Source organism: Lepidochelys olivacea (assembly GCF_965140295.1).
Source record: "Lepidochelys olivacea isolate rLepOli2 genome assembly, chromosome: 7".
Taxonomy (NCBI): domain Eukaryota; kingdom Metazoa; phylum Chordata; order Testudines; family Cheloniidae; genus Lepidochelys; species Lepidochelys olivacea.
In genome coordinates this window covers 67,200,794-67,227,390 of record NC_140417.1, presented here as the reverse complement: position 1 = coordinate 67,227,390, position 26,597 = coordinate 67,200,794, and the positions used below count along the sequence as shown (strand labels likewise).

At 41.4% G+C, this 26,597-nt stretch overlaps 1 protein-coding gene and 1 long non-coding RNA gene across 16 annotated transcripts in view; one reads left to right on the top strand and one right to left on the bottom strand.

Moving 5' to 3' along the window:
* The first annotated feature begins 11,914 nt into the window (after window positions 1–11,914).
* LOC311524287 lies at window positions 11,915–18,948 on the top strand. Its single transcript, XR_014712517.1, has 3 exons — window positions 11,915–12,253; window positions 12,598–12,836; window positions 15,263–18,948. It is a non-coding gene; the product is annotated as an uncharacterized lncRNA (long non-coding RNA).
* A 1,741-nt stretch (window positions 18,949–20,689) lies between these two features.
* Window positions 20,690–26,597, bottom strand: part of ZMIZ1 (zinc finger MIZ-type containing 1) — a 470,647-nt gene continuing 464,739 nt past the window's right edge. For all 15 annotated transcript variants that reach the window (XM_084633918.1, XM_084633910.1, XM_084633912.1 and 12 more), the window contains one exon: window positions 20,690–24,977. In XM_084633918.1, the coding sequence (XP_084490044.1) occupies window positions 24,870–24,977 (108 nt within the window). In that variant the 3' untranslated portion in view covers window positions 20,690–24,869. The remainder of the gene's footprint in view (window positions 24,978–26,597) is intronic.

Sequence of the window (26,597 nt, the reverse complement as noted above, 5' to 3'; positions counted from 1 at the left end):
CTAGATGACCCTTTGGTCTGACCCAGTAGGGCCATTCTTTTGTTCTTATGAGTAATTTTGTATCGGCCTTTGCCACCCCACTGTTTTCTCCTTTTTTCAGATCAATTCTGAATATGTTAAACAGCACTGATCCTCGTGGGACCGTGCTATTCACCTCTCTCCACACTGAAAATTGAGTATTTATTCCTCTCCTTTGCTTCATATGTTTTAACCAGTTACTGATCCATGAGAGGACTTTCTCTTACTCTATGATTGCTCAGTTTGCCTAAGCGCCTTTTGAATGGGACCTTGTCAAAGGCTTTCTGAAAGGCCAAGTACACTATATCCACTGGATCACTCTTGTCCACATGTTTGTTGACCCCCCTCAGAGAATTCTAATTGATGGGTGAGGCATGATTTCCCTTTACAAAAGCTGTGTTGAGTCTTCCCTAACAAATCATGTTCATCCAAGTGGCTGATAATTCTGTTCTTTATCATGGTTTCAACCAATTTGCCTGTTACTGCTGTTAGATTTACCAGCCTGCAATTTCCCAGATTGCCTCTGGAGCCTTTGTTTAAAATTGACATCACATTAGCCAGTCATCTGGTACAGAAGCTGATTTAAGTGACAGGTTACAGACCACAGTTAGTCGTTCTGCAATATCATATTTGAGTTCTGTTAGAACTCTTGGATGAATACCATCTGGTCCTGGTGATTTTATTGTTCAATTTATCAGTTTGCTCCAAAACCTCCTCTATTGATACCTCAGACTGGGACAGTTCCTCAGATTTGTCACCTCCCTTACTAGAAACACAGCAGATGCTTGCAGGCGGCATCAGGTCGGGTTATGAGAGGTTCTGGGTGCTAGCCCCAACAGCTATTATATATAGTAATTGGCCCACACACCATTTGGACTTAGTCTACCACCCCAGACCCATTTTTGACACTAAGATGTAACTCATCAGCAAAAATTTTTTAATTGTTGTCACATGTTAGGCATATGTGTGGTGGTTATCACCAAGGTGGATGAAGATCTGGAAATGATGCAGTTTTTCTTTATCACTTAATGTTTAAACATTATTGAGCACCAAGTCTGAAAAAATCATAAAAATCACACAAAGGGCCATAACTCATAAAAACATAGTTTAATGTTGGCCAAAATTGGCAGCTAGCTTCTAAATACAGTCTATAATGCAACTACGTACTGAAAATAGTACTGTTTTGGAAAGGTTGAGAAATATTTAGCCCCAGGTAATATATTTTGTCCATTTTCCCATACTTCTTTCTGTCCAGTTAAAGCAAAATCTGTAGTCATACCACAGTATGAGCTTGTTTGTACCATGCAATGCATCAAAATATTTGTCATTATTTGTAGAATGGACTTATTTGAGAACAGTTTTTTCATCTGCTATTTTTATGAAGTTATATAGATAAGACACCTGCCCCCTAATTATAGAACTTTTTTATGTTATCTGTTCAGCTGGAGTCATAACTCTAAAGCACACATAGTACACCTATAATTATTTTCTTTCTATTACTGAATAAAATGAAAATACATGGCAACTACTTATGTAACAGTAAAGACTCTTAGTAGAAGGGCTATAGAATGTCATGTATGAATAGGTCACGTGAATAACAAAGTATAACCATGTGTGGTTATGTAACCCCTGTTGGCATGGTGCCGAATTGATGTGGCCATACTGAATGAATGGTCAGAACATGGCTTGACATGACTGAACTCCAAAAGAGGATTCTGGAAGCAGAATCCTTCTCTTAGGATCAGGCAGATGGCGGAGGTGAAACTGACTGGCTCCATGCTGCGTATATGATCAATACGGATCTTTGGGTCAGCAAATATGTCCACTTGAAAGCAAGCAACACGTGTGGAACATCCTGAGTGGACTATAGGCTGACCGGGGCATCTCGACCCTGTTGAAAGACATCACGCAGGGGACTGAAGTGAATGATTGATAAGGGAGTGAATGTGGGGTAATGTTCAGTTGGTACCATTCTGCAGTCTCCTCCTAAAGTATTAATTAGGTAAAAATGAGTAGCCACACGCCCACTGGGCATGCTTGTAGGACATGTGACTCCTTTGAGGAAAAAAGAGGATAAAAATCAAGCGAATTAAATTACTGTTGGGAATTCCTTAATTAACACTTAAAGAAGCAACACTGCTCGGCAGAGTAGCCAAAACTCTGCTCCTTGGGCTCGAGAAGGACTGTGAGCCTGAGGGGTTTCCAGGTAGCCAAGGCCTTGCCTCGAGGGAATCCGAGACAGACCAGAGGGCTGAGGAGACCAGACCTGGAGGGAAGAAATCTTCCATAGAATTGGTAACCACCTTCTCTGTTTGCCAAGCAGGAACTGTGTGAGGCTAGCACAGGGCCTGTGTGTGTATGTTTGTGAAAGAGAGGCTCACTAAGAAGAATGTATATGTAAGGGGACTGTTGCCCCCTTACTAAAATTCAGTGGGAGTGTTTTAGTTGCTAGCTCCCAGTGCTAAAAGGGCAAGGGTCCATGGGGAATCAGGACCCTGAGACTGATAGTCCTCAGGAACAATGGGGAGAGGCCAATGCTCCAGGTCAGCCTGAATGACAGGGCGGGCAGACTAATCAGGGAGTCAGGAGGCCAGGGAGGTCCCATCCTCCGTGTGAGCTGGAATTGCCTGGGTCAGACAGAGTGGGGCCGAGCTAAGGAGAAAGCAGGGGCACAAGCTGAGCTGGGGAGCAGAGCTGTGCCAGATCCAGAGAGAGCAGACCCTGTCCTGGGAGCAGAGCTGCAGCCCCAAAGCCAGAGGCACAGCCCAGAGAGAGGAAATTGCCCTGGGAGGAGAGCTGCAGCAACCAGAGCCAGAGGGGCCAGAAAAGCAGCCCACGAAGCAGGTCAGTGCTGGGAGCAGAGTCACAGAAGCAGCCTGCAGAGCAGACCTGTCTTGGGAACAGAGCTGTAGGAACCAGAGGCAGAGGGGCCAAAGAAGCAGCCCAAGGAGCTGGAGGCAGAGCAGCAGCAGTGCTGATGTTGGATCGTATTAAAACAGTTCTGTATTAAAATCACAAACGAGTTTGATTCCCCATAATTAGTAATACCCTGCAATTTAAACTAAGAGGTCTCTTGGTTTTTGGTACCGTTTCTCTCCCTGTGTGTGTGAAACTTGCAAGCTGCTAATTGTGTTAGTACATTCTGAGACAGAGTCTGTTCTCAAAGCAATTCTTTGTAACAACTACTCACACAGAGAGAGACTCAAAGCAATACTCTGTAACAACGGAAACAGCACCGCCCTTTTGTTGTATTCATCTTGCTTTGTTAACAATTGTGATTAAAGTAGAGATAGAGGAAGTATGTGGATGGATGCTTGGTGTGGATAATAACTGAATGATCAGGGAGGTGCCAGCCTAAGAATCCAGTGTCCATCGGCTGAAGAAGGCGTCAAGTGGAAATAACCAGAGGACCCCCGGGGGGCAGACTGGAATCCACCCAACAGCCTCAAGGATGGGAGAACCAAAGAACAAGATAACATCTGGCAGCACGGAGCTGTCAGGAATGTGCCATCTGCTGATTGATTCAGCAACAGCATGATGAAGCAATTCCCACAGACTGGCATAGGAAGAAATTCCTATAAAAATGGACTCTAGAAAGTGAGAACTTTGGGGTCTGATTCTGCAAACCAACTTCCAGGAGCATTAGATGTGCATCTGACAAGGCCCTGCTCCCTCCTCATGTCCAGGCCACCTGGCCAGCGGCTTGGCATGAGCAGCTCTAAGGCTGGTAACTGTGATAACAACCTTGCAGAACCTCTGTGTGTGTGTGAGTGTGTGTGAATGAATGTGTGAATAAATATGAAATTGAATGGAATGTGATAGCTATAACTAGCTGCTTACTATGATTCTTTCTATATTCACAATAAATGTGGTATTTTGACTTTTCCCCTTTAATAAGATCCTGCTGGTTTTTATTTTATTGGTATAACACTGAGACCGAGTGGTGGAGCTGGGTGCGGTGAGCAGCTTGGGAGAGAGAGGGAGACCTTGGGCAGCGGGCCCAGCTCAGGGAGATGCCTCAGCCAAGAGGCTCTGCAGGCCAGGCTTGGATCATAACCCCGACAGGGTAGGGGCGACACTGGGAAGAAGGGTCCTACCACTTAGCGCCTGAGAGCGTGTGGCCACCACCAGAGCAAGTGTCCAACCCACAGATCCCTGCAGCACAGCCAGGGCCTGAGAAGGAGGCCTGGGACTTACAAGGAACAGACTGTGAACTGCCCTGACATTCCAGAGACACTGTTTGTGATGTTCCCAGCCACAGAGATGGTTGATGTGTTTCCTTTAACCTTTCCCATTTTTCCTTATTCTTTTTAAAATTACTTGTTGATTAAATAACTTGCGTTTACTTTAACTTGTATGTAATGGTCAGTGGGTCAGAGAAATGTCCAGTGCAGAGAGAGTACCCCGGAGTGGGGACACCCTAGCCCCTGTCCTAGGTGACCACAGCAGGGTTGTGGGTCGAGCCCCCCAGGAATCCTGGGCCCAGCCTTTTTGGGGTTACGAGTACTCTGCCAGACAGGAGAGTGGAAGGGGAGTCCTCAAGGGCAGGAAGGCCACTGGGTAAAGGAAGTAGGAGCGAGGACTCAGATCCTTTCGCTAGCCCACTTCACTGGGGTAGTGCAGAAGCCAGGAAAGTTCCCCACAATAGCAGGACTATTCCCCAGCTTACATATAGCTTACTGTGTAGTCCTTTAATGTCTAACATAGGAGTTATGTGCTTAATGTAACCCTTTACTATTTGTGTAATTCCTTCTTAAATAAACTGGATTGTATGCAAGTTAATTACTGTGGACCTTTTTCACTGGTATGACAGTAATCTGCTCTTCTGGGAGCCATTACAGATCCAATCAGGGGTAGTAGCCCCTGGTTTCACAACCCCTACATATAACTATGAGCTACTGAATGTCTAATGCAACACCTCTTCAAACTGTGTTTACTCACAAAAATATCACAGTAATTTGCAGATAGTTGAAACATTTCTACTCGCCCTCCGAACCTGTGTCTCATGAGTACAGTTCTCTGCTGCTATACTTGTCACTGTCACAACTGCATGCATCAGAATACACCAAATCTTCCCTGTGACATTTGCATCTCCTTGTTGCACAGGTACTCACAGCACCACACCGCACAGAAGTGGGGATGGCTTCTGGAACAGGTGGTAGCACCATTATTTTAGGAACAAGATGCCCTGGGCTATGTACCACCCATCCGTTGTTGACAGGGGACACTTGAAAATACTGAACTGTTGCACGAGTCTATATGTATGACTGATAATTTGCACGTTTCAGGTACTGCCTGAAGGAGTCCATTGTCGATGGCAGTTTCTCACTTGTTTTGTTTTTCTTAGCAAACAACTCATAGTACACATTATCCAGAGATGTGTGTTTCTTACCACAGTATAATAAAGATAACAGTGAGACAGAGAGAGGAATAGACAGAATTAATCTGAGATGCACTGCTCCCAAGATGCTTCAAACCCTCCGTTAGCTCTGGGTGTTCATCTGCTGTCTTCAGTCATCGTTTTTCCCATGCCACTGAAAGCTGAAGTAGAGTCAGAGCCATTGACTGCATGAATGTTTGGCAGAATAAGACACATGTCCGTTCTTAGCTCTGTAGCCACTCCGTGCATGGGAATGAATCTCTTCTTTTGGCCAAAACCTCTTTTAAATAGATAGTTACCCCAGAAACAGAGAAATATCTTGGGCACATAGATGCAACACCTGAGTCCAATCTCCACATTAGCACCCTGTTTATTCTGACAGTTTGCTTTGCGTGAACTGCCTCAAGTTCTCCTATTGCAGAATGGTTGCCAGGCACTATTTTCACTGCTCATGCAGTGTCACGAAAGCCAACAGCAAGGTATACTTCATGATGAGGTGACAATCTCCATTCACACTCCATGACCCAGTCACTGAGGAGAAAGTTTGCAATGTTTGGTTTATTCTTTGAATTTGATATCTTAAAGCATTGCTTTGATATGACGTAAACAAAGTGGGGTTCTGAACTTCTTGCATTTGGACAATGCAGGCTCTCTCACTAGATTTGATTGATTCATCATTGGCATAATTGTCACCACCCAACAGAAGTGTATTGACATTTTAGTCCAAGGATAATGGTCAGCAGCTGATTGGATAGCTCCCCAAAAGTTTTACATATTACACTATTAGTGCACATCATCTGCAGAAGATCTTGAGGCCAATAATACCTAATGTTGGCTCACTGGATGGTGGTAGCTCAAACATTGACAGATTTTTCTCCTGCTAAGACTGTGTTGCTTTTTTGAGTCTTTCTTAGAGATCCATTCAAGTTGAAAAGGGAAAGGTGCCAACTTATATTTTATCAGACCTTGGCTGTCAACCTCTCAGCACTGGGAAATAACTGTCAGCTTGCTGAATAGCTAGCAATCAGTAGTTATTTCTTGTGCTGTCTACTTCAACTTTTGTTTGATCATTTTGTTGAGATTTCCAAATGATTTGAGATTATGCCTTTTTATGGAATCAAAGACCCTCTCCCTCACCCCTTTGCAGCCTACTGGTTAAGAACTACTTCATTTCTTGTGTGCCATTCTCTCTTATGTACAAACTTTCTGCAATTTCAGGTGTGGTCACAGTAGATGATGCAGTGTCTGCAAGTGGCATTCTGTTGTCTGGGATTGTTCCAGGTTCAATGCTAAAAGGATTTGTCATTCTTTTAGTCTCAGCTTTTACGATCTCTTGGATAGGAGTTTCATCTGCAGCAATGCACTTTGAGGTAGCTTCTTTGGTACTGAAGGCTGCATTCTGCACGTTTGTTAAGTCAAAGCTGTTACAGCTGGTTTAAAATGTGCAGTCTGGTAATACTTGGTCAGAGGTTTAGCTTTCATGCAAAGATGTTGATGAGTCTCACAGTCCTTGTTCAGAAATTGCTTGATGGCCACATCATGCCGTACACCACCGAAGGGTCTGGCAATTCAGTATACTACTCCTTGACCATCAGCTAGAGCATGATTTTTATCCATCTTCTGCTACATTTATACAATTCACATGACCATACGGGAAGTCAAATGGAATAATCTCTGCAAATGTCTCATGCTCCACGGACTTGTTTTTGTCTCTCTTTGCTACTATGTAATCCATCAGTAGTTGGGAGAAACCCATTCCATAGTTTTTCCAGAACAGAAGTGTATCTGAATAGTTTTTTCCCTTGGGAAATTTAAATGTCCATGAGCTGCTGGAGTGATTGGGTATTGTTCATGAAGTTTGCCAGAGCATTTTAAACATAAAAAACATTTTATAATTAGGGGTTAAGGATCTTAGTTGCATTGTGACAGATTTTCATTATCAATCTGCCTGGGCCACAGTTGATCAGGCTGGGGCCACAGGATCTTTTTTGGGGAGGAGATGATGAGGCACACTAAGTGTCTACATTTTAAAGCTCTATTGATAAAATAATAAAATAGCAGAGTGTGCTGGGAACGCTCCCATGTCACTCAGGGGAAGAAAGAAAGCGTTAATGCCCCAATCCCTAACCCACTTTCATACACACGCATGACCCAGACTGGCCAAGTCTGGGTGTAACATCAGAAGAAGGGGGGAGAGGGTGGGGAAGGTGGATGGGAGTGCTGTCCTGGGTCCAGGCCGTCCAAGGATCTGCTGTGCTCTCCAACTTGCTTTGACTCTCGGGAGGGTTATAAGTCCTGGGTTCCTTTGGGGGTGTTTTCATCCAGGGCCTTCTGTTCCTGGTGCTCTTTGTACCAGTCCAAACAGGCTTGCTGTGGCCTTCCCGGTTTCCCAAAACATCCCGGCTCCGGAGACTGTTTTCCCTTCTGTTTTTGCCTTTGCTGTTGCTGTTTCATTCGCTCTCACCGTTCTCTCTGCAGCTTTGTTCCACTTAGTTCTTCTTTTTACAGGGCTGGTTGGGGTGGGGGGTGGGGAGGGGTTGGACTTCCCCTCTTCTGTCTTGGCAGAAGGTAGCAGCTGGCCTTGGGCTGGAATTAGCTTCTTATCTTCAGACTGAGCCTGCAAGCTGCAGTGTTGAATTAACCCATTCTCTGCTTTCTTCTTTCCCACCGCCCCCCCTCGGCCTCTTGTACTCCTGCAAATGAATCTTCCACTCTCCACTCACAAACCTTTAGCCCTTCCCAAAATACTTCATGATGCTTGCAATAGCATTAGCAATATACAGTGCTGATCTACCTTCCCAGGGGACTCCATAAGGGGAGGGGGGCATTGGGTTGTGCCAGCATAACTTCATGAAAAAGAAAAACTTCTCAGATCGGTCCATTCTTCAAATAATGACAAATATTTTGATGTTTGCCAGAAGTTGGGAATGGGCGACAGGGGATGGATCACTTGATGATTACCTGTTCTGTTCATTCTCTCTGAAGCATCTGGCATTGACCACTGTCGGAAGGCAGGATACTGGGCTAGATGGCCCATTGGTGTGATCCAGTATGGCCATTCTTATGTTCTTACGATATATTACCTGGTACAAACAAGCTCATACTGTTGTGTGACTACAGACTTTTGCTTTAATTAAAAATATTTAATTTAAAAATATAATCTCACCATAGCTTATTTAGGTGCAGTGTGTAAGGTTACATCTTCAGTGCAGTGACCCACATGGGCACCACAGCACTTCACCAGACAGTGATGTAGCAGTTACTTGTAGATTTTTGCCAATATAGCCTTCCCCAAACACACAGCAGCTTGCTACACTACTGTATTTTAACAGTCAGGGAAATCTGTTGCCTGCATAGGACTGGGAATTCACTCTACAGAGCTGGGGTGGGGAGATTTGAGGGGTTGGAAGCTCTTCAAGTAGGTACTGATTTTTCCTCTGTCCTCCAACATAACTGGGTCTGCAGCCCAGTCTTTCACAAAGCTTTAGCATAGCAAAGCTCCCAAGCTTCACCAAAGCAGAACTTCTCCTTACCCCAAAACTGAATAATGTGTTAGGCCTACACAGCAAAAGATGTGCACGGGCTGGTCTACCCACCCTCGCTTGAATTCAGCTTGCATGTGAAACACTATGAGCAAAGACAGAGCAGCGTGGGCTTCAGAACAGGCTAGTGGGCTGAGCACGTACCTATGGTCCGTGCCAGGCTTGTACTACCAGTGCTGGAGTCCATGTTGCACTGTCTTCACGGCTATTGTTACCCACACTAGCTAGATTCAAAGTAGCCCAGGTAGGCCAGTCCATGAACAAATAGGACTCTGAAAAGATACCGTGCCCAAATGGCATCTCGGGGTTTCGTATTTAACATCTCCATGTTTTCCATATCACATTTACCAGAAAGGAATTAATCTCAGTTTCTCCCAGTTGCATTGGCTCTGCAGTACTAAAAACTTAGCTTTGTCACCCAAGGGGATAAATCTGGTTTTGAATGCAGAGGGAGCAGACCTGCCCCTAAATGGACACTGCGAGAAGAGCTGTTGAGTGAGAAGGCACTATTTCTGTACAGTCTATTTAAAGCATGGGCCACACCTTAAACATTCCTTTCCCCCTTACAATATGGTTCTTCTGTAGCTGTGCCTTTTGCCAGTATGTTAATTGGGTGTTTTCTCCTACACTAACCTTACACTGTAACTCTCATTTCTTTCCCTCAACAGGAAGCAGTTATGCAGACAGTCAGAAATTACAATTATCTAACTATTAGTTTGGCTCAAAAAATCTGATGCAGACCGATAAACTCTACCGCCAGCCACGCTGACTGTCACAGCCCTGCAGGGTTCCCTAAAGGCAGTCAGCTATTCAAAATTTATACACATACCCTCGCTCCCCAACCACCACATATACCCATCATCTTATGAAGTGAACCTGCCACGATCCAAAATACAATCTGTTACACTTCAGATACAGTCAGATGGAGAGATTCAACAGTTGTTAAAATGCCTGATCCTTTGGGGAATGGAAGGAAAGCTTGTAAGAAATATTGTGCTTAGGAAATAAAAATGACTTTCCATGGTATATCCCTTTGTACGTGTATATCCAGAAGATTAAAAATCTAGCAATGTGTATGTTACAGAGGATTTAAACATACCATTCAGTACATTTGAAGGAAAATATTTGGAGAACATTTCTGTATGTTTTCATATATTTAAACAGCACAAACAAATGCTGTTACTGCAAGAAACCAGCTAATTAAATATGCCAGATAGCTGATTTTACACTAATTGCTGGAATAATTGCTACCATTGTTCTGAAGCAAAATTAGAACATTTTGTGTTTGTAACCATATAGCCAACTCAGTATTTACCAAATTAACCCTTGTTCTTGGCTCATCTATATTTAATAAGAAGACTATTATAAAGACTATTATACTAACCTCTAAAAGATCAGATAGCTACGTACTACACCAAGCTAATTGGCTCACTTAGCCATATAGGAAAGATGGTGTGACCTCTATTATGCTAACGTGTTTATTCATAAATATAAGTTCCGTTTTGTTCTAATCGCACTCCGTTGTGCCTCACTGTGTTAGCCGGGCTCTTGAATGACTATGGACAGGATACAGGAGAGACAGTGTCTATCAATAAGGCAGTGGACTGGGAAGCGAGAGCTAGGTTCTCTTCCTTCCTCCGCACTGACCTGCTGTGCAGTCACGTCACTTCACCCCTTTCCACTCCCACCCTTTGCCCGTTTAAATTGTAAGCTCCCCAGGGCTTAATGAGCATTTTAATGTCTCTTAAAGAGCAACTGCACAGGGTCTAGTGAAATGGGTCCCTGATTTTGGCTGGGGCCTGTGGCAGGGCACCATATGCTGTGTGCCCCCTCATGGAATGGCTCAGGTCCCTCCCAATAACTTACTTGTGCCCCAAAGTATATTCCTTTTCTAGGGATCTAATTATAAAAATAGAGTCCCCTTTTGGCCCCACAGACCCAAACTCTTCCCTCTTGGGGATTCCAGTTCACTGTTGTTCCAAGGCTTCAGGCGCACAGTACCCATACAGTTCCTCTGAACAAGGAAGCTCTCCCAGTCCCAGGACACCCCTGGCCTCTCTGAAGAGACTTTCCTGCTGGCATCCTTATGCCCTGGTCCCTGGGCTCTCAAGTGTAATTTTTAGAAATATAGAATATGTACCAGTCAACGTACCTTCTTCTCAACGGATAGAAGGACACATGACTATGTGGTAAGATATGCTGTATTTATACTTACTTACTTCAGTTTCCCTTGTTTTCTGATTTGTCACAGATCCAAAGTAGTATTTTCTTTCAGAAAAATCAATCTGATTCAGAAGTATGTACTTCAAGTGATCTGCCCTACTTGTCAAGGGGAATCAAAATACAGGTTAAGGAATTCCAGAGCCCTTTTCTTGATGGGGTTATGCAGGCTTCCCCAGCTCACCAGGATCTGGGTTCCAGCCCCACTACATGGGTGTGCCTTTGTCTAACACACGTCTTCCCCTTGGTTCAGGGCCCTCACACCCCTCCTTCTAGGGCTATGCTACATTTCAGGCAGGCTTCCCCATCCCTTTCATTCCCACCCCAGGGAGCCTAGCTGACTCAGTGTTCCCAACTCAGCGTTCTTCAGGCTATCTGCCCTCTCTCGCCTCTTCCTAGCATCAGCTAACCTCTGGGCTTTATCATGTTCAAGAAGCAGCTCCCTGATTAACACCAGTCCCCTAGTCCCCAGTTTGTCTGCTGTTCCCTTGAACACCTGTTTCCTTAAAGGGGCCATGTCATGAAACAGGGGTTGACTGGCCCTGAGTTCCACTCTCTCTTAATGAGGACACACCATGCTGTTACAGGGCATTTAGGTACTGCCATAATGTAAAGAATAAATGACATGTCCCAGAGGTTCACAGGGGCCAAAGGGAGGTAGAGAAGGGCTGGGGGGGGGGGGGCGGGGAATGGATATGAGCTTGAAATGTTATCACCTAAAAGGAAATGGATATTTGGATTTCATTTAGTTCCATTTCAGTCTAAAAGGAACTCCACACCAAAAGGCACTCAGCCAAAGCTCTTGGGGCCCTTGACATGCATTTAATAACACAATCATACTGGTGTCACACAACATAAAATGGAGCAGGACTTTTCTTCCCTCCTACCATGTATCTTTTAATTACCAGTCATGACAACCATACAGCTAATGAAGAATTATTAATGAATATTTGATTTCAGTGCAAGATAGAGATGGAGAGTAGACAGTTGGATATTTGGAAAGGACATCTGAAAAAGCAACGTACAACCTGTGTACAACTTGTAACATCAGCAGATCAAAGGAAAGGAGAAGGCTCCTGAACAGCTGGCTGAGGTGAGCCTACTGAAAGGGTTGACATCTTTACTTCAAAGTTGGGAGGAATTATAGAAGGGGTTGGGTGGCTGAGCAAATGTGACATGCTCCTTACAGCTCTGAGAAAGTGCCAAGGCTTTTACCATGTATGGGACAAGGCAAACAATCCACTCAGTCTCTAACTATAATTAGCAACTAGGCAGAAGGTGCTTTTCACAGTAGCTGGAGCAGGTGTGTATTATCTGACCCTTTAGTTTTGTTCTCTCTCTTCCCTGATTTTATTTCATTTGATTGATAATACAAGAAGAAATGTAGATGAAAGAAATGAAGCTCTTATTGCTATTATATTACTTGTATCACTGCAGCACCCGAATTGGGGCCCTATTGTGTTAGACACTGTACTCACACAGAATAAGAGACAGTTCCTGCCCTGAAGAGCTTCTGATCTCAACAGACAAGAAAGACAAAAGGTGGTATTATCCTCATTTTACACATGGGAACAGAAACAGACACACATTAACTGTGTCCACACACACAAGTGGTGCCCTCTGCACCTGCAGTGATAAAAAGTGGAATGAGAAGGCTTGGTTACAAGTAAGGACAGGTAAGTTGGCAGAGTTATTAAGGAACTTTATATAAGCACTAGAAATTCCATCTATTCAATGGGATCATGTCTAGTCCCGGCACATGGGCACAAGGTGGGAGGTAAGAGGGTGGAAGGAGCCTTACTTGCACAAGGTCAGACACATTTGGCCAGCAATGTCCCTCTGCCATGTACATTGGCCAAATCGGACAATCTCTACACAAAAGAATAAATGGACATAAATCAGACATCAAGAATTATAACATTCAAAAAACCAGTCAGAGAACACTTCAACCTCCCTGGTCACTCAATTTCAGATCTAAAAGTCGCAATCCTCCAACAAAAAAACTTCAAAAACAGACTCCAATAAGAAACTGCAGAATTGTAATTAATTTGCAAACTGGACACCATTAACTTAGGCTTGAATAAAGACTGGGAGTGGATGGGTCATTACACAAAGTAAAACTATTTCCCCATGCTAATTTGTCCCCCTACTGTTACTCACACCTTCTTGTCAACTGTTGGAAATGGGTCGTCCTGATTATCACTACAAAAGTTTTTTTTCTTCTGCTGATAATAGCTCACCTTAATTGATTACTCTCATTACAGTTGGTATGGCAACCCCCATTTTTTCATGTTCTCTGTGTGTGTCTATATATCTTCCTACCGTATTTTCCACTGCATGCATTCGATGAAGCGAGTTTTAGCCCACGAAAGCTTAAGCCCAAATAAATTTGTTAGTCTCTAAGGTGCCACAAGTACTCCTCGGTTTTATTTGGCCTTAAGTGACTTGTCCCAGCTCACAGAAAGTGTATTTGGCAGGGTGGTTATTAAAACCTAGGAGGAGTCCCAGATGCCTGCTTCCTACTCTACTCACTAGCCTACACTGTGTTTACACACATTCTGCTTATGAGATGGGATCTTAAGTTATTTTAAAAAGTTACTTAAAAATTCAGTTCTCCTTTTAAAGTCTGCCTTCTCCTGCTTTGATACTTCCCCCTCTGTGGCACAGCCAGAAAAGTGTGTGCCCTTGAGAAAGAGGCAAAGTGTATTGAACAAATGACAACTACTTTCAGAAAAAAGAGACATATTTTTCCAGCACAATAAAACAAAACAAACCACAAAAGCCATCCATTTAACAAGACTTGTCCCAGAGATTTTTAGTTAGTTCCAAGCCTCTGTCCCCCAAAAGGCAATACAAAATTATATGAGTAAACAAACATAAGAAACCAACAGGAAGGCCTTACAGAGAGGGCTTATAAATGGACCCTGCATAAGACATATTAAAAAAAATCCCACAGGGAAAAGAAATCAATGTATGTAGCACTTGAGGTGTGCGTGGGGATTTCCAGTTTTTTCATATGGTAATATCAGTATTTAGTATTTATACAGTGCTTTTCGAATTCCAGGCTCTTTACCCATGTGAGGTAGGTCAGTAAATAGTACCCCCATTTCACAGGTTAAGTGACTTGCTCAAAGCTACAGAGGGGGTAAATGCAGGATCCAGGATGAAAACTCAGGAGTTCTAGTCTCCAGGGACTTAGAAGTGGCAGATAGTCCAGTAGACAGGGCACTGGACCGATAAGGAAGGAGATCTGGATTCTACTCCTGACACTGACAAGCTCAAAAGCTTGTCTCTCTCACCAACAAAATTTGGTCCAATAAAAGATATTGCCTCTCTCAGCTGATCTCTCAATATTGTGGGACTGACATGACTACCACTGCACTGCATGCAGACCTGGTGTGTGACCTGGGTCAATTCACTTCATCTCTCTTTGCCCAAGTTTCCCCTCCCACACTTTGTCTCTAGTTTAGGTAGAATTTATGCATTTCGGGGTAGGGACAGTCACTCACTAGGAGTGAATGCCTTACCCTATTGAAGTCAAGGGGAGTTTTGCCTTGAGACTATCAAATCTAGATCCAGACTCAGATTCAGACTAAGAACTAAATCTACTGAGAATTTATTGAGATGTTTGGCTAGGAGAAAAGTAGATGACAGCATTTTAGTGAACTTCTAAACAATGGGTTTGGCTAAGAAGCTCTACTTTGCTCCCTCATTTAAAGTGACACATCCACTGAGGCTGTTGTCCTATGAGGTAGTGGATGAGTACAGATGGTTGCTCACCAACACATCATCTACTTTCTTCTCTAAAGCTCCAATTGCAGAGAAGACATGCTCTCAACTGAAAGGCCATACATTCTTAGCAATGACTGAGCAAGTAGAAAGGATTTTCTGGTATGGAATCCAGAGCCAGAATGGGTGGTGCTGAGTGAAAAAATTTTGACAAATAGATGGGCTGACGCAAAAGAAACCAAGAAAAAAATAATTTTGCATCAACCTGAAATATTTTGGTCAATTTGAAATGAATTTCTTTTTTAGTTCTTCAACTTATATATATATATATAGGTGGCTTTGGTTCAAATCAAACTGGATTTTTTTCTTTTAGTTTTTGATTCAGTTCCTGAAGGCTCTGCCTGACGCAAACTCAATATCTAGATGAACTTGGGGCTTTGACAAGAGCTAGCTGGCTGCAACTTGGTACAACTAAGCCGAAAGAAATGTTGGTGGGTTGATGAAGCATACACAAGTATCGAAGTTATGAAAACAAGAACTGCCGTATTGGGTTAGACCATGGTCAGCCTTGCCCAATATAGCATCTCCAAAGGTGGCCTATACCAGAGCTTCAGGAGTGAACAGAACATGGCAAGTATGGAGTGATCCATCCCTGTCTTCCACTTCTGGCTTCTGATGGTCAGAGGATTAGGGTCACCCCGAGAATGAGGTTGCGTCCCTAACCGTCTTGGCTAATAGCCATTGATAGAGCTATCCTCCATGAACTTACCCAGTTCTTTTCTGTACCCGGTTATGCTTTTGGCCATCACAACATCCCACGGCAATGAGTTCAATAGGTTAGTTGTATGTTTTATGAAAATGTACCTCCTCTTGTTTGTGTTAAACCTGCTGCCTATTAATTTCATTGGGTGACCCCTGGAATTTGTATTGTGTGGAAAGGTAAATAATACTTTTCTGTTAATTTTTTCCACACTGTGCACGATTTTATAGACTATCATCTATATGATAGATGTCTCAAGACATCGAGATAGACTTATGTGCAGTGCTGGGGAGGAACTAGTGGTTGTGGTACTTGTAGGTACCAGTGACATAGGGAAAAGTAGGAGAGAGGTTCTGGAGGCCAAATTTAGGCTGTTAGGTCAAAGGCTAAAGTTCAGGACATCCATGGTAGTATTCTCTGAAATGTTTCCAGTTTCCATGCAGGTCCAGTTAGACAAGGTCTCAGTGTGTGGATAAGACTATGATGTTGGGAAGAGGAATTTAGGTTTATTAGGATCTAGAAAACCTTTTTGGAAAGAAGGAGCCTCTAGAGGAAGGATGGGCTCCACCTAAACCAAAAAGGAGTCAGATTGCTGGCATGTCAAAGTAAAAAGTTCATGCAGGAGTTTTTAAACTAAGGGCTGGGGGAATGCCAGCAGGTGCAGAGGAGCACACAGTTCAAACAAAGACATCCCCTAGGGGAGGATCTATTAAAGGGGTTACTCTATATCATAGTAAAGAGGAGAAGATAGAAGTTGGTGGAGTCTCAATTACATCACACAATGGCAGACAGCTAACTTGACAAATTTTGTAAGTCCTTAAATGCTAGAAGTTTAAACACTAAGATGAGTGAATTTGAGTGCCTGGTATTAAATGAGGATATTGTTATAACAGGCATCACATCTTTCTTGGGTGGTAATAGCTAGTTTAGAGTTTTTTGTAGGTGTAGAGTTGGGGTATTTCTCTCCCTCCCCACAGTGTACATTACTTTTCAGTTCTCAATATTGCGCTATACCGGCACTCCTAATACAGAGAGTCCATCTGCTCTTTTATAATGCAAATGCATATGTTAGGTATATTAATAGATCTTGGGTCATTCCCAGTAGCAGCTGTGTCCAGAAGCACGTTCTTCCACCTCTAGGTGGTGATAAGAGTATGACCGTTTATCTCTGACGTGGATCTAGCCCCAATTATCCACGCCTTTGGCACTCTGAGATGAGATTGCTGTGACGTGCTCTACCTTGGCCTACACATTTGAGACTCCACAGGAAAGAACCTGAATGCAGACTGCAGAGATCTGTTTATCAAGCACCATTTCACATGAGAAGCACATGACCCCTGTGACTTATGGCCTGCACTGCCAGGAAGTAGGTTTCCAATGTGTTGGTTTTAACATATGTCTTGGGACCTCAGAAACTGTGTCAAGGTCATGGCAAGTTTTAAAGGGAGTTGGCTGTTGGCAGGACATTACCGTTAAAAGGTTCTCAGCTTTGCAATTACTCCTTCTTCCACCCTTAATCTGCCAGAGCCTGGAACTGTTACCCTGCGGGGCATACTATAAGGGTCATTTTTCTCCCAATGGTTTAAGGAGGATTGGCTGAGAGTGGATGTGGTATTTATGTCAGCTATCTAGAGCTTTTATTAGCTGGTGTGTATTTTGTTCATTAGTTGGTTTGGCCTGGGAAAAGAGGGTGAAATAGTGGTCCATCACATTAAGAGATTGTGAAATTAAATGATGTAAGAGCCCCCAGCGCATGAAATGGGACACACGTGTGTTTATAGATTGAAAGAAATACTAATAAATATTTGCTCTGATTAATAGGTCTATTCCTCGACTTCCTCTTACAAACATGCAGTGACCTGTCTTGCCTGACAAACCTTCTCTCGGTCACACACTGTCCAGAAAGAATAGAGTTCCCCACATCATATTAATTACCTGCAAAAAAGCGTATGAGAAAAACCTCATCCTCCTACTCATGCTTCTTATTACCATGATTAGGCAGTTTGGTTTCAAGTGTACTGAATGATGCTGTGGGCCTGGAATTCATGATGCTGTGGGCCTGGAATTCATTAGTCGACCTGCACTATGTATCATTTTATATAATGCCTTTAGCTAACCCCAGAATGTCTTACAGGGGTGCTTCCCAAAGGGTGGTCAATGGAACATGTGGTCTATAAAGCAGTTACTAGTGGTCCAAATGAGTTGTTTGGTCACAACGGGCCAGTTTTTAAAAGGTTCTTCATTGCCTAAAGATGCAGATAGGTGCCCAGTGGGATTTACAAATACCCATTAACACCTCCCTCCTGTTAAAAATCAATGAGTTCCAGGAGCACTTGTAGGAGGGGAAGAGGTCTGCACAATTGTGAAAGAGAAGATCCAGGAGATGATCTCTATTAAAGATGAGGCCCCATTCTGTGAAAACATTTGGGAATCCCTGCGTTATTGAATTAAAAACTCTACATGTATAGGGACCCATTCACTTTACCAACTGTAAAATACCACTTCTGACGTGAGAAGCAGCTACCATTATGATAGAACCAGCCACACTAATTCTGGAACAGGATATGAACATTGCCTTATCCAGTTGAAGCAAGAGGGGAATTGGGGGGTCAGGAGGCAGAACGCAGTTAATCAAAATGGAAGTGGCCCAGGACTTTTACAGAAGGGCAAAGAGCTCTTTAATGATCTTGAAGACTCAGCTTCCATCCCACAGGATGGCAGAGCCAGCACCACGTTGCCCCCCAGCACCCTACTAGGACATTACTACACGACTGACTCAGATGGAAGTGTGCCAGCGATTGCAATACCTCTTCTTGCTGCACCTGTTTTCCCCCGTCTGTCTCCTCCAACAGCTCTACTGACCGCGTCTCAACCTGATTATACAAGGATACCTGATGACATCACAACCGGATGCTTGTCAACGCCACATGCTATATTAGTATCTACGGTCAGAAACGTATGCGTTAAGATAAAAAGTGCCAATATATTTTGAATATATTAAGATTGTCAGAGTGGGGCTGTAAAATTGCAGATTATGGCAGCTGTAAGGGGCTAATCTTGTTTGCAATTTAAATAGACAAGACAGAGAAAAGGTAGGAAGGGAAACAGAGGCACTCAAAGATGAAGTTATTTGCCCAAAGTCACACAAGTCTGGAGCAGAGCCGGAAATGGAACCCAGGACTCCTGAGTCGCAGTAGAGTGCCCTACCCACTAGATAACACGACTTTTGCTTGATGTTGCCCTATGGAATCTCTGTCCCATGGGAAATTCCAACATTATGAAATTGTCTCATCCCAAACCAGGACAAAAAGTTGAAATCTTGGAATTTTTTGCCAAATGAAATGTCATATTTTATCTTGATCTTATTGAAAAGTTTTGTGTTGATAGGATCAAAACATTTTGTTTCTAGATGATTGTTTCACCTGTTTATTATATTATAGATTGTATTACAATATAAATCAAAACAATGTCAAAATGAAATATTTTGATAGTTTCCCATTGACAAGGTGAATGAAATTGATATTTTCCCATAGAATGTTAGATTTAATCAAATCAGCATTTTCCAGTGGAAAATTTCTGATCAGCTCTACTAGATATCCAGACAATATAATTAAATCCTTTGTGGGATGGGTTTTGATACTACCCTTCCCCAGCATATTAGTCACCCACCCTCTTTCCTCTCAGACCCCTTCGCAAATCTCACTTGGCCCCACAAATATTTAATAAAAATATCAACCACCCATCTAAACAAAACCAAACCTTTCAAGACAGACACTTCCTCTGAGCCTCTCAGTGCATTTTGCATTGTGGCTACTTCGACTGTAAGCTCTTTGAAGCAATTCTTCCACTGTGTCTTGTACAGCACCAGGCAGCCTAGCAATAATAATAGTTTTGAGGCAACTGCTCTTGATCCCACGGAACTACAGCAGAAATCTATGAGCTAACAATGGCTAGTAGAATTAGGTACTAGTTCGGAGCAGAGTCAATTAATCCTGGGGAAACCTACCTGTAATTTATTATTATTATTATAATAAAAAGGCAGCTCCATTAGTCTTGCAACAAGACTTTAAAATTCCAACTAATTCTTTAACATTGAAGTCCATCCTAGAATACACATATCATGATAACGTCTCTGCTTCCTCTGTTCTTAGCTCCACTTTTTGCTATATAAAAGGATTACCTTTCAGTCTTTAACCATGTTAGCCTGCTTGTCAATGCACTGCTTTACGACATACCTCGATGACAACTGCATGAGGCAATTCACTGGCTACGTAACTCCTCACCTGTTGTTCTGGTATAATTGTCAAGAGTACATTAGTATCTGTGCCACGTGTATAATTTCACAACAGGTGATAAACAAGATTTTACAATGAAACGTTAAATAGAATATTTAAAAGCACAGGGTAAAACTTTAATGTGTGTGTGACTTAGGAGCCTAAAACCTTTTGACTCAATGTTTTTCAATGACACTTTTATCCTCAGTCATGAAATAGGAATCTGAAAATACTGTTTTTTTCACACGAGGACTGAAGTTCATAATTTATACGGCCAGTGGAAAAAATTAAGTTTTGTAAGCATTTATTCAAAACAAAAATTTTCCATTAAAAATATAATTTCTTTCAAAACTTCCAGTTTTACTTTGAAAAACCTCAAACTGAATATTTTTTTGGTTTTTCCATTGAAAAATAGAAAAATTCCATTGAACATTTTGAAGAAAAGACTATTTTGTTTCTTTCAAAAATGTTCACAGAGAATATTGGCCCTCCCTGTTCTCACTTTTCCTCCCACAAAAATCCCATAATAGTTACTTTTAAATTAACATACAAACTGGGTTTTGTTTGTTTGTTTGTTTCAAAAAGAAACTTCAAATTTACAAAACAGCTGCCAATTAGCCAAACCTTAACTTTGTAAATTTATTTCGGAAACAAATTAACATGAACAAATGAGAATCTTTCAGTGTTACAATAGAATATATAAGTGTCTAGCAATTGTCAAATAATTTGATTTTTAAATACAAAATAACCACATGAACACTTAATATACAGGTTTCATCTGAATACATATTTATTAGATAAATATTAGGTTGTCACATCATCTAACTACATACAGTTTTGCAAGACTAAAAATCACAATTATTTTTTCTGACCAGTTTAAAGTATGAAATGATTGCATTGTACTGTACATACAATGTACAAACAAAGACAATGGCCATTTTTGCATGTTACTTCAGATTGTACTTTTTTTTAAATTCTCCTCTGATCATGATATCAAAAATTGTACAAAGTATGAATTTGGTTACAATTTTTTTAAATCCCCTTATTTTCTTCATTATTTCTGTAGCACCCTAAAAATACACAGGTGATAGACTAGTACACTTAAGCTAATTATTACATGTAGGTAAAACAAAAACAAAACAAAACAAAAAATTCTTTCCACAAAGGGTCAGAGTATATTACAGAAGTGAAAGTGAAACAAATGCTGAGACTTCACAAACGCTAACGAACAGGATTCATTTTCCACATAAGATGGAGCTTCAAGCTTTTTTTTTTCCTGCAAAATAAAAACAATGCACATTCCAAGGAAAATGAATGCGTTTCTGTTAACATGTCTCTATTCATCATTTACATATGTACAGATGTCCCTTGAGTCTCCACTGCAGACATCGGTGTGTATCAATCGGTCAGTCCTATAATAACGTCTTGGCAGCAGAACTGTAGATTGTTGTGGGTTCTTTCCCAGATGAGCTTCCATAAGGAAACAATTTTTAAAAACCAAAAAACAGATTAAAACACTACTGGGAATTTGATATAATAATTAAGCTTTAAAGGAAAATAACTGTGATTATCCTGTTCGGTAGGTCTTTCCCTACATTTTAACATTATGGCAGTGAACAGATTAAGAATTATCCATGTTTTCATTTAGAAGTTTTTTCATACTGAATCTATTGTACAGTACCTGACATCAGCTGACGAACAGTTTTGAAACTGTCTCAAATTTCTGACAGTTTGATGATGGCTAAAAATCCTAGTGTCACTTTTGCTTAGGAACCAAGTGTTTCTGTAGGCTTAAAATGTTCATTTAATTCTCTGTTATTAATGTACAACGTAGAAAACCACCCCACCCACGTTGCTGTTCTCTGTGGGTTTTTCTGTTTATGTTTCCCAACAGGTACCTCTACACGATACAGTTAGACGACTACCAATTAGCAATAGATTGATTCTTAACATATCTGGTTTGAAAAGCATAGGCTCATTTTAATAGAGAATCATTTCAGGTGACTAATTTAGCCAGCTGCTCGAGCAGCAATGGGGTAGAGCAATTAAATAATCATTAACAGAATCAATTACAGAATCCGAGCAACCAATTCCAACTCAGAGTGAGAAGTGTTCTTTATTCCAAGATCTATGACTAAAAACCCCCAAATACCTAAAGGCAATACAAAGTCAGTTTATCATTATCCGCCCATGCAAATGACTTCAACACCTACATAAATGATGCAGCAAAAATACAGGGGGAAAACTACTACAGTAAAACCGGCTACAAAACACATTGGTAACTGAAGGATGGTCTTTCCTACTAATTGCGTGAGAGTGGCACTACACCACAACCACGTCACCATGTATTATACCAAGATATCTTTAACATTCTGCAGAGATCCTCTACAGGTGGTCAAGTCTAGAGAAGAAAAAGACAGTTCTAAGCAGAATAAAACATACTGTACTGTTTCCCTGCCCCACCCACCAACACCTTCAAGTGTTAGCTCCAGTCTCAAAGGCTGGAGGACCAGAAAATGATATACATATTGTATCTTATATACTTGCTGCTTGCCTTAGTGTAAGTTTACTTGTTTTCAGGGCTGGCTCTTTGGGTTCTGCTGATTTAGGCAAAATGTCTGCCACTAACCAGCCCATAATCACCACACAGTCAATGAAGATTATTTTTTGCCCCAGGAAATTATTATTCAGTTTGCATGACAGAGCTGGAACCTGATTGCCCAGGTACTGCCTGATGTATCAAGTCATTTGAGAAATGGATATGAAAATTGGGCTAATTTATTAAAGAAAAAAATGCTCCCTCATTCTGTTAAAGAACCCTACTTTTTTTTTAAAGGACCCCCTCTTTTTCCCCCCCCCAGACAAGGTATTTAAAAACACCAGCAAAAGGATAACCAGATGATGAAAATGTTGAATATAATCAAAGACGATCCTAAAATATTCACAAAGATATTTACAATAGCAATTCTTAAAATAATTGATTTTGCATAATGAACAGCGCCTTTTAAAAAAACCATAAAACAGGAAAAATATAAGCGTGGGAACACCTCTACATAAAATGTTTGACAAATTCAGTACGCCTACAGCAAAATAAAAGAACTAAACCGCCATTTCCTTTAATATCTACAGCAAGGTGCTGCGGACTAGCATATATATATATCACGATGCATGTACAGCAGTAGTGGGAAATGTTAACAAAAAATACGCAAAGAATTTACAAATATTGACTTTGGTGAGGAAAGCAAATCCAGAACTGTAAGCATATGTCATGCCATTTACAGCGTTGCAAACTAAAAGAGAAATGGGGGCAGGGGGGAGAGGGAGGGTGAGAGATTACATATTCAAACGGACAAAAAAAAAAATCCTAACAAAATTCCATCTGGCAGTTAAGTTTAAAACATATTGTTCAGAACAGCTAAGGGACTATTTGATGGGATGTGGGATGGGGTGGTGGTGGTGGTCAAATTTGCTTTTGTAATAAAGAAAGCCATAACTGTACAGTGAGCAAAAGCTGAAATGTCGCACCACGAGGGCAAAGTTGGCACACATGCACTTTTTACACGGCTACTGTACATAATTTATGAGAGCGCGAGAGCGCATGCACAAAAATGGGCACCGAAGCAATAGGAAGCTCATGCAGGAGAAGCAACCACACGAGAAGCACAGATCACAAGGGCAAGACAGTGATTGTGGCAGCAGGGTCTGTTGAGGGCAGTAGTAACCTACCAACAATTACTTATTCTCCCCAGGCCCATCCTTCTTGAAAAATAAAACATCCTGGGCTGCTAAAGAGTTAAAAAAACAAGGCGGAAAAGGGCTTAATTACTTGTAACAGTCTTGTAAACAAAACACAAAGCAAAATAAAAGACAAGCTCTAAGGTGTCTGTCCAATTTCAATGCTCCTTTCAAGCTCTTAAAAAAAAAAAATTGCCAAGAGTGATGTCACTCTCCCCATCCGGCAGTGAGCTCTTCCCCGCCTTCATCCAGCTTGTCCTGCTATGTATTGTGCAGTACAGAGGATCTAATGACACAGAGATGGAACACACTGAAGGCTCTGGGAGACAGAAAACTTTTTACACTCCCTCCCCGCTCTTTTTCTGCTTTGAATGGATATATGGGATAAAAATAATCATGTCAACAATTGGATAACAACACAGTCACAAATGGTAGTGATTGGAAACCAAAACCCCCACAAAAACCCCCAAAACAAATTTAAAGGTTTTTTTTCCGAGTCTGTATGTCTAAGCAGAGGGATCCCTTGCAAACAGGTGTCGCAGATTCCTACGCTTTATAAACACAAACACACATTGTCTGCAGCCTGGAGATTCTCAGGGCTCCTCTACTGAAGACAAACATTAGTTATGCAGATGTCTCCCTTTGATTCATTTCTTCCAGACTTTTGATTTTTATTGTATTATTTGTGCTTTTTGGTGATTAAGATGTTTGTTTGTTTTCCTTTAAGTGTGTGGCCAATACAATTTGTCCAACACAAATCTGCAGTTGAGGGGGGAAAGAGGGAAAGTGGAGGAAGGGTTTCAAAAAAATGGAAGAACACTCGTTGGAAGGACATTCTGAGACCGGTCAATTAGGACAGTTCCATTCTTTTGCCTTTTGTTTCCTTGCCAAGATTGGTTCTTGCCAGTATACTTCACACTATGTGTATCACAGAACTCTCTCTCTATAGATTAACAATGAATGGGGTTTCCATTAGCTGCACTATTGTCTATGCTTCCTTGTGAGATCATTGCATTTCTTTCTTTTTTCCCCCTCCCATTGCTTTCACAGTCAGTGAAGCTGACAAAACCAGTTCTGAGATGAGGAAAGCAGGGAGTGCACCATTCGATCAAGTCTGAGTTTGTTGGTTTTTCTGTGGGAGTGTGAAGATTCTTCTTTGTGTAGCTACCCACGTGTGGACAAGTGAGGGAGTGGGGAAAATACATAGGGTTTCAGTTGTTCTCAAAGAGAGAGAGAAGGTCGTCATTGCTATTGCTTGGCAGGTCGGGAGGATCTAGGTATGAAAGCAGCTCATCTGGATTTGTGAGTTCTGGAAGCAGCTACAAAATATAAAGTTAAAAGGAAAATTAAAGGTAATGGAAACAGATTGGCAGAACAAGGGATTAAAAACTGCACATACCTGGAAACTGACTGTAATGTATCTACATCAAAACAAATCCAAAGCATAAACAAAACAAATTAAGATGGTGTAATATCAAGATTTTTTGGCCACTTCATAGAGTATAAGGCTAGAAGGAACCACTGCGATCATCTAGTCTGAACTCTTGACTGGGCAAGTCTGTATAACCCACTTTTGGCATGAGAACTGCAGTCATCCCAGTATTGTGGCAATTACAGTCTCAAGGCCAACATCCTTAACATGAATCACTGTTGTGTAGGGCAAAGTGAGCTTATTCCATGGGTTACAATTAATTCCCTGGCTGGTGATATTTGCAAAGGTTTTTCTTGCCCATGTATACGACTTTCTTATAGGGAGCACTCATAAAAGTTATGCACAAATACATACTCTAAATATGCACTAAGTTTGATCAATAATTACCTTTCATCTTTAAGTAGGTAAAGTACGATTATGCATATCTGCATGGAAAGATGAATCGGCAGCAGTATCTTATGGGTGACCCAAGCTGGGTTAATGACTCAGAGGCACTATACCCCTGTCTGACAGCAGAGTGCACTCACTATTCACTACAGCTCTTGAAGAGTAACAGCAGAAATATTTTGAGATATATTTCCACTGACATAATGCTTTAAACAGGGAAAATTATTTCTTCTTCAAAATTCCGTTCAGATCCCTTTTTGGTCTGACATATACCCAGGAATCCTAACTATTCCGTTTCACAATCAGGGACATTTTACAGTTTATTCTGCTCCTAACAATTTCTTGGTAAAAAGCAAAAATGACAAATTAAAGTGTGGCAGTGAAAAGGAATATGTAATAAGCCCTTTTTATATCCAAAATTCTTTTAGTGCCAAGATAAAAAATATGGATTACTTTAACAAATGGAATAGCAGCTCAGATGCACACTTGTAGTTGCTATGTGTTTATCCAATGCTGTAAAACTAAAAGCTAGACTTTAATATATTACACTTTGTATATTAATATTACACTAATATATTTTTAGTATTCTTATACAAATATAGTTTCATTCCCTAACTTCAAACAGGTAAATTGATCTTGCAATATTTTAAAAATGAAATGTAAATGTAATCTCTAAGTTTTATGAGAAACACAAAGATTGTACTTTTTTTATTTGCTGTTTAAAAGTATGATTGCGATGATTAAAAAAGTTACATCTCCCAGAGGAAATAATTGTTGTTGTTCTTAAAATATCTACCTTCTGTTCAGGAACATGCATTAAATGTAAAAAAAAGCATGGTCACCAAGGGCCCTGTTCAGAACTGCAGCCCCACCGTGCAAACTGCTGTTCAGAGTACAAGGCAGCCCCCACTCTCAAGACCTTACAATTAATTAATGCTAAAGAATTAACAGAATGTTGTTGAGGCTCACTGTTTGCATTGCTTGGAAGGGTGGATTTAAACAATCTCTCTCTCCCCTATCCTGCAAGCCATACTTTTCCAAGTTTGGGGGTGCATTTTAAAAAAAAAAGCAGTTGTAAAAGATCAGGGAGTCATTGGCTGAAGCCAAGCAGTTATACGTG